Source organism: Chlamydotis macqueenii, chromosome 5, assembly GCF_036417535.1.
Source record: "Chlamydotis macqueenii isolate bChlMac1 chromosome 5, bChlMac1.mat, whole genome shotgun sequence".
NCBI lineage: Eukaryota > Metazoa > Chordata > Aves > Otidiformes > Otididae > Chlamydotis > Chlamydotis macqueenii.
In genome coordinates, this window is record NC_141560.1 from 8,301,610 (window position 1) to 8,314,057 (window position 12,448).

The 12,448-nt window shown below is 41.8% G+C and overlaps 2 protein-coding genes across 2 annotated transcripts in view; both read left to right on the forward strand.

The window, feature by feature from the left end:
* The first annotated feature begins 1,575 nt into the window (after nucleotides 1-1,575).
* Nucleotides 1,576-10,738, forward strand: LOC147600479 (nesprin-2-like). Its single transcript, XM_086748438.1, has 7 exons — nucleotides 1,576-1,665; nucleotides 1,953-2,108; nucleotides 4,831-4,971; nucleotides 5,311-5,493; nucleotides 6,036-6,173; nucleotides 9,872-10,105; nucleotides 10,634-10,738. The coding sequence occupies exons 1-7, from the start codon at nucleotides 1,576-1,578 to the stop codon at nucleotides 10,736-10,738; spliced, it is 1,047 nt and encodes a 348-aa protein (XP_086604564.1).
* A 1,434-nt stretch (nucleotides 10,739-12,172) lies between these two features.
* LOC104486276 (nesprin-2-like) overlaps nucleotides 12,173-12,448 on the forward strand; it is a 67,271-nt gene continuing 66,995 nt past the window's right edge. The window contains exon 1 of the mRNA XM_086750170.1: nucleotides 12,173-12,291. The gene's annotated coding sequence lies outside the window, so the exon portion shown is untranslated. The remainder of the gene's footprint in view (nucleotides 12,292-12,448) is intronic.

Here is a 12,448-nt window from a genome sequence, read left to right on the forward strand (position 1 = left end):
TGAGTTTTAACCTTGTTCCTGTCCCTGACAGCAATCAGCACAAGCAAATGTTTGCAGCAATCCTGTCAAATTATTTCTTTGGCGCAGAATGGCACAGCAGCCCTCATCCTTTTGAGACGATTCAGCTGAAAGGATTTAAAAATTCCTTAATTTTACCTAATGCAAACAGCGATAAGCCAAAATTTGCAGGGCAATTTCATCCCTACCTCCAAAAACCACCTAGTTTCTATAAAATCTTTAGCATTACTTGGGGCTCCATGGCATTTATTAAATGGAACTGCCTATTTCAGCACCAGATGATAAGTCTAGGTTAGTCAGGTGGTGAAGTTTTAATTCATCACCAAAGATGAATAGGCAAATGGGAAGGGATATCATCTAGTCCTGGAGGAAACAAAGTGGGACATTTTTGACAGGCGTTTGCTTTCCAGCTAAATAATCTGTTGTCATAGTGCAGCCCCGATCAGGACCAGACTACACAGTCTCTCTCTCACTCCCCCCACCCTCCAAGAGAACAGGGAGAGAGAATGTAAGAAAAAAGGCTCCAGGTTTGAGAAAAGGACAGGGAGAAATCCTTAAAGTTACCGTTACGGGCAAAATAGACTCGACTTGGGGAAAACTAATCATTTATTACTAAAAACAGCAGGATAATGAGAAGGAGAACAAGATAACTTCCCCCCACGCCTCCCTCTTCCCAGGCTTAACATTATCTCTACCACCTTCCCCCCACCCCGAGCGGCACAGGGGGAAGAGGGAATGGGGGTGACAGTCAGTTCATTACATGTTGTTTTATACCACTGCTTCCTTGTGGGTGGGAGGAACTCCTCACATTCCTCCCCTGCTCCAGTGTGGGGTCCCTCCCACAGGCTGCAGTCCTTCGTGAAACTGCTCCGGCGTGGGTCGTCTCCACGGGGTGCAGTCCCTCCAGAATGGCTGCCCCAGCGGGCCCTCCACGGGCCACAGCCTCCTTCAGGCATCTGCCTGCCGCAGCGTGGGGTCCTCCATGGGCTGCAGGTAGATCTCTGCTCCTCCGTGGGCCTCCATGGGCTGCAGGGGGACAACCTGCTCCACCATGGTCGTCACCACGGGCTGCAGGGGAATCTTGGCCAGGAGCCGCATTACTGCTCCCTCTCCTTCACTGACCTTGGCGTCTGCAGCCGTTCCTCTCAGAAGAAATTCTTCACAACAGGCAGGCAGACGCCTCTCAGGTTCTCTTCACATCTCCTCTCCTCTCCACTTCTTGCAGCCGGGCTGGGCCAAGTTGGGCCCAGTTGACCGCCCGGCAGGAGGCCAGAGGGTGAGGCTTGCAAGGCCCACCAGGCTCGTGCCTCCCCCTCTCAGCCCCAGCTCTATGTCTTCACATCTCCTTTCTTTTTTTCCTGTTTTGACCCTTCTGAAATACGTTATCGCAGAGGCATTATCAGGGAACATTTTACTACCAATTGGCTCGGCCCTGCCCAGCAGCAGGTCCACCCTGCCAGACACTTCAGCTTGAAACCTGTTGCTTTTTGTGGCCTTTGCGTTTTTTATAATAATGAAGGAATGAACATTGGCTATTAAGCATCTTTCAAAGCGAAAATGCACTTTTGGCAAAAGGGAGAGCACAAAGGTGCTCATAGGAGCAGTTCCAGTGATTACATTGCAGTACCTGTCCGTAAACATCAATGCGTCAGTTGCCTGACCTGGAGTAGTATCAAGTGAAATGAATTCTTATAGATTGAAAAGCATAATTTGATTAAATGAGTGAGTATTTCCCAAAGTTAATCTGCTTGCAGAGGTAGTCAAATAGTCAGATTAGGTTTGATATCACAAAACCAACTTTTCCAAACCATAATCATGGCAGGAAATATAAAACACACTATGTATGTACAAATACACATGTGTACGTATACACACATGCACATGCACTTGTTAAAAACTGAGTAAAACTGCTGAAGTAACTCTTAATTTTGTAGGAGGTTCAGAGTGTGATTCGCAAAGAACGTCAGATTCTAAAAGATATCATGGAGAAACTCCGGATCAAGTATTCTGAAATGTACACAATAGTTCCTGCGGAGATTGAAACTCAGTTGGAGGACTGCAAGAAAGTATTGCAAGACCCAAAAGACAAGGTAACTGTTGATGTAATTTTAATATTTACCTTTTTGTAATGCATAAATAAGTACAACCAATATTTGGTGAATGTTGTAACTATGAATTTCAACTTGAAACGTTGGTTATTTTCATTTGCATTGTCCCCTTGGTGAAAATGTATGCATGAGGAATTCCTCATGTTAACTCTCTCCTTTTAGAATAACTTTGCAGTTATAATATTACAATATAATATTTTTCTTTTCTGTTAAAAGAGGACAGTTAGAACTACTACCAGTGGACTACTAGTCCAAGTTGATTGGGAAGGTTGTATAGCTTAAGTGAGAAGATATTTTCAAAACTGAGTTAAAAGAGGACTTTGAAGCTGGATTTTTTTTCTCTTATTTGCACACATGGTAGGGTATCACGGCATGAATTTTTATTCCACCCCTCAGGATGTGGTCACATTCCTTTAAAAGCAGGCAGAGAATTTACATAACTAAATAACATTGCCTTGGCTTTTTGCAATGATTTCTACCTACAGTTAACTGGGAGCAAAATTCAAGGTAAATGGAGAAATACTGTAAGTTTGGCGTCCAATTTCAGCCCAGTATAATTATCATTGTTATTTATTAATTTGTGTTACTTTCAAAAAGAAAAAGGCCTTTCAGTTCTCTTATTTCAGAAATAATAATGTTTAATGCTAATTTTATAGGCTAAACCTCAGTTAATTTGATAAAACTTGAAAGTTTAATAACACAATTTTGAAATCCAGTTACTTGTTAGTGTCTGTCAGATTACTCATTCCTTTTATGTTGTATTAAATATTTAGAGATATATTCATTACAGCTTATTAGTTTTAATTTGGTTAACTTTGTAGTTTCTGTTTCAAAACGGAACCAATCTTTTTAGAACCAACAACTGGGTAGGAGAGAGAAGGAGAAGGGAAGTAAAACGGTATTTATGCTTTGGGGGTTTTTGTTGTTGTTTACTGTTTCACTTACTGAGATAAAAGATAATCCCAATGCACATATTACGTGTTGGAGTGAAAGAACTGGTCCTGGAAATTGGGTAACATTTGCTTTTCACATTTAGGTAGTGGAAAGCAATATAAACTATCTTGGAATTTTTTAAAATGCATTTAGGAAACAAAACAATCCTAGTGGAACTGGAGATCAGTTTAGTTACATACTAGGAGATACCAGCATGTGGTAAATTGAATTAACTTGTCATATTTTAATGGCATTCTGCTTTCTTCTAAATCTGCTAACCTAAAAATGAAAATAAATTGTACTTTTGATGCCATGTATTTTATGTGACAAATTTAATAAATTCATCCCAGTAAAAAGTCTTGAAATTCAAATCCTGCCTTACGGATGAGCAGAGCATTGACAGATGCAGCGTTCTTTCTGGGGAAAGACAGGGAGTCGGTGCTTGGTCTGCTTTCTCATTTCCAGCTGTGTCGCATCACTCGTACATGTTTCTCTTTTCTTTTGGAAACGAGCACAACATCAATAATTTTTCATGTTTGGTTTCCTGCAGGAGAGTAGTAATGGTCAAGTGTTCAGTGATTACAGTCTGAGTTCCTTTCTCCAAGGAGTCTTAGGCACTAAGTACAGACTGGACTTTGTAGCTTTTTTGTATAAGCCTGAGTATTTGAGAGGAGCACTGTAGTTCTTCTCTGTATGTATTTATTTTCATTAATGCAATTTTATCAATACAGTACCTTACTATGGGTATTATTATGTTGGTCTGACACTACATGTTGGGATCTATAAATAATAAATAATGTTAATAAAATTAAGAAATAAAACTGGATACATAATTTCTTAAATAATTATCTTAATTCCTCTTCCTACAAAAAAAAAGATAAAATATTTCAGTATAAGGAGGTTCAAACCAGAATAACTGCTAAACTAGAAATCTTTTGCAATGTGCAATGCCCCATAAATCCTAGGGCTGCTCCACACAAACAATTTACCACGATTTAACGATTTCCTAGTGCTTGGCTGACCGTAGCAGCTAGCAGGGTTTAGTACGAAAAGACATCACTTTGGGCTAAGAACAAGGACTTCCTCACTCCCTGCATCTCATTTGGTATCCTGGTACCTTGGTGTGTCGCTCAGTTCTGTGCTCAGGCAATTGCTCAGCTTGGGTTTACTTGAGAGTTTTTCTCTTTACATGGAAATTCAGGCCCTCCAGTATACCAGTTTTTCATTTTTGTGGAGTTCTAGAGAGTAAAATTAAGTTCCACATACTTTATGGGGCTCAGAGCCTTTTATTTTAGTAATAAATTTCTAAATTTGTATTTAGAAATTCACTGTATATTTATGCACTTCCATGTACCCTTATTTCTTACACGGAAGCAGTAGCTGTTGGCTGGGAGAGAAAGGTGTCATTCCAGGTTTTTAACCTTCACATCTAGGAAACAAAATGTGCCCTTTCCACAATGCAGCATGGTCAGCCTCTGTTAGATTAGAACAGGGGCAGCACCCAGAGAGTTGCAGCGTCGTGTTGTTTGTTTCCTCAAGCATTGCCTTTCTTGACCAGTCCTTTTTAAGTGAGAGGGAATTACTGAACAACATATAAATGTTGAACGTGCTCACATTAGCACTTCTCCCTGCAAATGTCATTCCATTCCTGTGTTTTCAGGTGACTCGTCAAGAGAAACATAAAAAGCATTTGAATACTTTTGGTGAGGTGGTGCACAGAAACAAGCAGGTCTTTGTAATCTCCCCTATCGTTTTCTCTTTGCTCTGACAGGTTAGCTTTGAAATGTTGCAGATCTCTCCTCAGTATGTGCTGGAAAAAAAAGCAGAAACTATTCACAATGGCCTTCAAGCTATTGAAAAGATCTTACAAGAGAAGAGTGAAAACATTGCCAAAGCCAAAGAAGTACAGAAGGTAATCTTGCAAAAAAAATTTGTGGGCATTAAAAGATTTTTGGTTGTTTCCACAGAGCCTATTTTAGCAGGGGCATAAAGTGTCCCTCCGTTCATTTTATGTCTGCAAAAGGAGAACTACAAGCAGCTAGAAGCTGGTGAATATTTACCAATTCTTTCTCACAGGAAAAGATGTGTTTTTTTCAACTGTGAAGCACACCAGGAGATGCAGAGTGTTCTGTTCTCATCATATCACTTCCAAAATCTTTGCAATTCCGCGTGCCCCACATGAAGAACAAATAACTCTGCTGTTACCTTTGAGCCTGACGTTATATTTCATTTCCCCTCTCTCCCCACGCAGCAAATCTGGGATATGCTGGACCTTTGGCATTACAAACTCAATGAACTGGATGCAGAAGTGCATGATATAGTAGAGCAGGATTCCTGCCACGCACAAGAGTTGATGGATATCTTAGTGACCCCCTTCCAGCAGTACCAGCAGGTCTCACAACTTGCTGAGCGCAGAACTGCCATTTTAAACAAGGTAGATGCAAATGGAAAAGTTTTTTAAAATCGCATCTGATAAAAAACAAAATAAAGGCTTTGCATAAAACATCATCAAAGGCTCTCAAATGAATAAAGAGTCAAAATTTTGCTGTAGGTGCATTGGCTTATTGTAGCTAAGAGTTTCTGGAGTGGCAAACATCACCTCCAGCTGCAGGACCAGCTCTGCACCATGGTTGACAGGGTTAACATGGGGAATTCATACCCCTGGATGAGTGAAGAGATGGTTCTCTGTAACTCTGCTATTGGCTGTCTATTAAAGTAACATTGCCTTATAGATTGCAACAGTGCCCCCATGAAATGTAAGCACGTAAGCTCCAAAATTACCTTTGATTAGAGGAGATAGCCGGAAATCACGACACCGTTTCAGAAAAATTATGATCTTTATTTCACCATACTAATTTAACTGACCTTGATGAACATGCATCCCATTTTCTTTTAGAAGAGTTCATAGATGTGTTTATCTTACACAGTGAATAGAAATGCATTTGTGCCTTTTTGTAAAATCCTGTCGTTTCCTAGGCTGCCAACAAGATGGAAGAATATGATGAACTCTTGAAGAATGTGAAAGTTTGGATAGAAAACACCAACTGCTTGCTAAGAGCAGATGCTCAAAATGACTCTGCAAAAAGCTTACGCAAACATACTGATGACCTTCAGGTAAGTGTTAATGTAGACACGTGGTCTTGTTAGAACTGGTTGCTTTGTACAGACACAATTTTGCATTCTTAACTCTTACTGACATAAATCATTTACTGTTTTCAGTAAATCCTTTAAGTGAAAAATAGTTACAGTTGACACTCACGAAATACAGATACATACTTTTTGATGTTGGACCTGTCTGTCTTGTGAAAGTCCTGACCTCTAGTACATCTAGAGTACTTTCCCAAAATTCCTGATTGTCTTCTGTTGCCCTGCTGTGTGGCTATAATGAGGTTTTATGGCCTGAATATGTACAGTTCTTTCTTGTGTTGTGCGTATGTGTTCCAAAAAGGGTAAAGTGGTATTTTGATGTCTGTGTGTTAGATGGAAACTTTGAAGGTAATTGTGGCTTGGAAGGCAGTTCTCACTGAATCTTGATGGTAATTCTGATTGGTAATTTAAAGAATCAAGTGGTTGTAATATTACAGGGAAGATCAGGGCCAGGCAAGTGCCAAGAGGATTGCTGGCAATTTCGTATTTGCAATTTGAGTTTTCTATACATCCACTCCAGAATGTTGGCACTCTGAACATAGATTTTTCTATTAAAACTAAGAATTCCTTATAAGAAGTAGCTGACTGTTCTGCACTGATATGATGCAGAGCATGTAGCCATAATGGACTGGACATAAGGAAAAAATTTTTTACGCTGAGGGTGGTGGAACACTGGAACAGGTTGCCCAGAGATGTGGTGGATGCCCCATCCCTGGAAACATTCAAGGCCAGGTTGGATGAGGCTCTGAGCAACCTGATCTGGTTGGAGATGTCCCTGCTTCTTGCAGGGGGGTTGGACCAGATCACCTTTCAAGGTCCCTTCCAACCCAAACCATTCTATGATTCTATGAATGCAGAGATTGTAGTTTCCAAAATCAGTGAATGTTTTTATGACAAAAGCTTATTGTCTCCTGCGTTTGTGATTTGGAGTGGTTTGTGTGTTCTGGGCTGGGGAACTAGTGGATTTGGAAATGCACCCAAGGCTTGCATTAGAGCTGAGATGTGCATTCAGTCCCTTCCTTCACGTGCCACAGAGGAGAGCGGATCACACGCATTTCTTGCAACCCTCGTTGTTGTTCGTGGAGACCTGTAATTAATACAAAAGGTCATCCAGTTAGCTGCAGAAGATGGGCATGCACAAATGGTCAGATATTTTCTGGGGCTTTTTGTTACATCTGCTGTCTCCAGGCTGGTGTACAGAAAACCCTTTTGCAGTGTCTGGCTGACCTGTCTTGTTGATGTACTTGGGGCCAGCCTGACCATGGCACAGGAGCTGGAGAGGAATCTTCTCCAGGGTTTCATACTTGTCTTTTTTTGAGGTGGGACCTCTCTCTGAGTTTGAATCTTCCTCTTTGTGCCTTTTGCCATGCTCATGTAGACTTATTGTATCTGAATTATTTCCTTGAAATCATGGTAACAGTCTCTCAGTTGTCTGCCTGCAGGATGCAGCAGTTCAGTTCCCTTAGGAATTCAGTGTTTTAGTCTGAACTAAGCTTTTGGGAATATATGCAATGGTCAGTGACATACAGGAAATTAAAGCTGATTCCTTCTGATCTTAACCTCTTTCATGTTCACTATTGATGGATTAAACTAAGCTCTTATTTTGTCTCCAGATGGCTTATGAAAATTTTCATGTGACCCATCCCTTTCTTGGCAGGATGATAGCAGCACCTAGAAAAAGCATACAGTATCTTTGCTGATTTGGTTTCCCGAACCTATTACAGTAAAGCAGAATTCTTTAGAACATCTAACTTCTTACTGGGCATTTTGGTGAACAGGCAGAAACAAGTGGCAGCTAAAATGTGAATGTCCATCTTTGATTTTCAGTTTGTGAAATTAAGAGCACCACACCAAGACGAAAACTCAAATATGCTGCATGACTCATGCAGGCTTGGAGTTTGGAAAAAAGCAATGACTATGTGAGATCCGTATCATCCCTACGATCTTTTTTTTTAAGTCCATGCAATTTCTTATGTCTGAAAAATGGATGTGTTCAAACGTACCTTTTTCAGAGAGGCACCAGATTAAATAATCGAGAATTTTCAAAACACTTTAAAACCGTCAGAAACAAGGTACTTTGCAATTACAACGTGTTGTCATGAGACTTCTAACTGGTTTTTGTGGAGCATTAGGTCAAGGTTTAGGTTTTTCTCCTTTTTGAAACAGCAGTAACCTTTTTTACTCAGCATTTGCCTTTCTCTTATTGACATCCGACAATCTGTAGCTGAATGAAATTTCTTTGTGAGAAAACCAATTGGAAAAATCGCAATTCTTGGCAGCTAGGATATCAAACTGTGCAAAAAAGAATTTCCAGTCCTGTTGAATGGGTTGAAATCAGCAGTACTACAATAGCACCAGCTAAGACATAACAAAGGATAAAGCTATTAATGGATGGCATTTTGAGTGCTGCATTAGAAAGGCAGCAAGTGTCCTGAGAGAGAGGAAAGCAAATGGGAGGTGAGTTTCCTGTAGAAATATTTACATAGGTTTTCTTTTTTCCTGCGGATTAGTTTTGAAATTTTCATGTTTGGATGTGTTTGCCTATATCTTGCTATTGGTGATGCGACAAGATATTGCTCTGGTAACTTATGTAAAATTAACTTGCAGTGTAACACCTGAAAAAGTATAACAGAAACAAAACATGTAATAGGCAGTGTAAACGCTTTGGGGCAGGATTTTAGGTGACTTAGATCTGTGTTCCGTGTTGCCCTCTGTTTCTTATTGCGGGCTGTCAAGTACCACACCTATCACTACCTAAATATCGTCATCAGGAAAATGAGCTGGAAGCCGCAGCTACTTCTACGGGTTTTCTGTGCAAGAGAGTGGCAGTATTTGCATATTTGATTATTTACCATGCTCTTTTTTAGTAAGCTCTTCACTAACAAATGCAATGCCTGCCTGCACATACACTTCTCTGATTTTCTGCCAAATCTAAATTTAACATGCAGCTTGTGCACTACCACTGACCGTCTCAGTTGCCTGAATGCATGCTCTAGAGCAATGAGAATGTGCAGGTAGTTGTTTTCTTATGCTGTTGTGCTTGATTTGCTTACCAGTGTTTGCATGCGTGGAGGTATATACAGGCCTGTACAGCCTTCCAAGCAACAGGTGATATCTCCAAGCTCTTTAGTCTTCTCCTTATTACAGAAGTGTGCAATATTGGTCAATTAGAAGAAAAAATAACACAAGACATACTTAAAAATACACCGTTTTTTTCAGTGTGACCTAGAGCCCAAATAAAGCATATTTACTGTTGGGACTGACCATGAAAGTAGCTTATAACCGTTGCCCAACAGCTTGGTTTGCAGCTTTAAACTGCATTGCTTTTACATCCAGCTCCTATAGAAAAACATCTCTCCTCAGGGGAGAACTGGTTGGTGGTGAGCCATCCCACTTCCTGTGCGCTCAGGTGTCCCTGTGCAAATGCAAATCGCTACCTGGAAACCTGTTACACCAGATCCTGGATCGACTGGCTGCTGAGTTTCCCTTTCTTTTTCTCTTTTCCTTCTCTCTCTCTTTTTTTGTTTGTTTGTTTAGTCTGGGAACACAGGGTGCTTTCAAAGATCTGTGAGTGTGAAAGTTAAACATTTCCTACTGGTAAGGGAAGGGGAAAGAAAGAACAGATCAGATGGATGACTGCATTTCTTTCATGTGCTTTGCTTCAGAGGGAGAGGCCGCCTCCTGTCTCCGACGCCAGCCAGGGCTCTCGAGGGAAAGCGGGAGACTCGGAGGATACGGTGGATTGTGGTAGGCCTGAGCCAGAAACCATCCTCCAGGTGTGCCAGGCCCAGGTTGCTGAGCTGGAACAGCAGCTAAACAAAACTCAAGTGTCCCTGGGGTCAGACCCCCAGGCCCCCAAAATACAGCAGATGGCGGGACTGCAGCTTGCTGATTACCAGGTAAGACTGAGCCGTCAGTTTGCTGCTGCCACCCAAACAAGTCGTCTTTCCCTGGAGTGTGTGCAGCAGAAGAGCTGTGCTTACTGCTTCTCCTCCCCGCTCTCCATCGGCTGCGTTGCGCTGTGCAGAAAACAGGGAACCTCTTGGCTTCAGCTTCAGGGGCAGCTCTCCAAGGGCTTAGTTAAATACCTATTTTTAGAGTTGGGATCTTTATGCATCCGGGGGATTTAGGTAGGATCCTGAGTATTTTCACAGCTTTGTTTTTATTTGGATTATTTTCAGGAACATGGCTCAGTATAGTTTGAATCCTCTGTTAAATCTTTCGCTGGTCGTAGTCGTGATAAACCAGCTAGGAAAAAAGGAATATTTTTTTCTGTTGGCATTTTCACTTTCTACGGTTGTCGCAGTGACTTGAAAGGCTGGTATAAGATAGCTTCCCAGCTGGTAAATTCTTCTTCTGCACTTTTTGCCAAAGTCTGGCAGCATCGGTAGAAAGATAGGAGCTGTTCCCCTGCCCTCTGTGAGCAGTGGCAATATTTGGACCTACTGCTCTTCTACTGGATGGCAGCAGAAGGAAAGGAGTGGGTGGTAGCCCTTGGTGAAAACAGGTGGAGGAAAAGAGGACTGGCATGAGGGGCTGGGCTGGATGGGAGTCCTGGCATGCAGATTCTAGGAAACTGTGCAGGCATCCCACTTTGAAGTTCCCTGCGGTGCCAGTCTGCTGTAGCAGTTTGCTTCAAGCACTGAGCCTACCTAAAGCAACAAACTTCACTCATATAAAGGAGCCCACACCAACATGTCCCCATTTGAAATGACGAGGAGACATTTTCAGCTCTTCTGTTGGTTTTGTAGGGTGGGGTCTTTTTAACAGGAACGGAGTCCGTGCCACTTGTTGGCGTGGGTTTAGGCTGTGGTTCAGCCAAGTGCTCGGGTGCCATTTTAACAATGTTTTCTCAATACAGCAATGGAGAATCTGACCCAAAGAGCAAGCAGGCTGATCCCACCTTAGCTCCAAAAGACCAAGCGGGTAATAAGTGGCAGTATTTACAACAAGAGCTGTCATCGAAGATGAAATCTCCTCTCTGCCAGCTTGTGGAACCTCAGGTCTGTTTACGTTCAGAAAAGCACTCTTTCTGCAGGCAGCTGGTTGTGGTAAAGAGAGCAATTAGTGTATCTTCCTGCATCATCGTACCATGTCTCTTTGTAGAAAACTGCAATCTGTGCAAGTGTTCTCCAGAGGACATTGTTACTGCATACTGTTTTCATTACTGTCTTTTCATTTTATTTGGAGGTCACTAATGTCTTTGAAGTAGTGACCACTAAGCGTAGTGTGGGAGCACACAGGAGAACCTGTGTAGTTAGCATGCAGGCTAGGTTTTGTCTGCCTAATCTTTTCAAGAGAACCAAGACAGTTAGCCAGCAAGCTCTCAGCTGATTTGTGTGGATGTAGGTTAAGTCTTAGTTCTTCTGAGTGAGAACACTGTGGTCAAAACAAATGTCTGGCTTAAACTTTGTTCTGCCATTCACCGTTGTGGTCTGTCTTTCTCTCATATCAAAAGCAGAGTTTGGGCTGCAACAAGAGCACGCTGTGTATTTATTCTGAACAGACTGCAGAATTTTACCGCTTGGACAGAACTATAATTTATATTATTAACAGTTTTGTTCACATTACATTAGAATGACGAGATTCCCTGTTCTCTGAAACGACTGCATTATGTGGAACTTTATCAGTCATGTAAAAGGACGAATATCAGCTCTTTTTCAGGCAAGATTCCCACTGCAGTGGGCAGCAGGGCTGCCTTAACACAAACTGCAACTTGTAGCCCTTCAAGCTGGGAATCAGAGGCTCCTGTTTCAGTCAATCTCCCATCAGGGAGTAGCCTACCCAACTGATTTTTGCCAGTAAAAAGGCTTCCCTGCTATCCAGGTTCTCGATATTAATGCCTTGAAACCTGCATTTTAATGCTGTTTGAGAGCAGCGTATCTGGTTGCCCAGAGCCCTGTCTTCATTTGAGCTGTTCACCTGATTGCAATGTTCTTTTTCCAAATGCTAGGTTACAACAAAGATAAACGTGCTGCCCCGAGGTGCATTTGCTAGTGCAGGAACTCCAACTGTGGAAGAACTGAAAACTTACACTGCCCAGCTGGGAAACCTAAGCCAAGAAGCAAATGTGGTGCACGCGCAGGTAAAAATGGCATGTCCTAGCCTTGCAAAAAATACTAGGGGTTCTAGACACAAGACACTATTTGGGCACTGGAAGCAGAGCCAATAATCATATTATTGCAGAGGGCACTCACTGTAGTGTGGCTTTTGCATCAGGTATGGACTATAATGCAGAAATC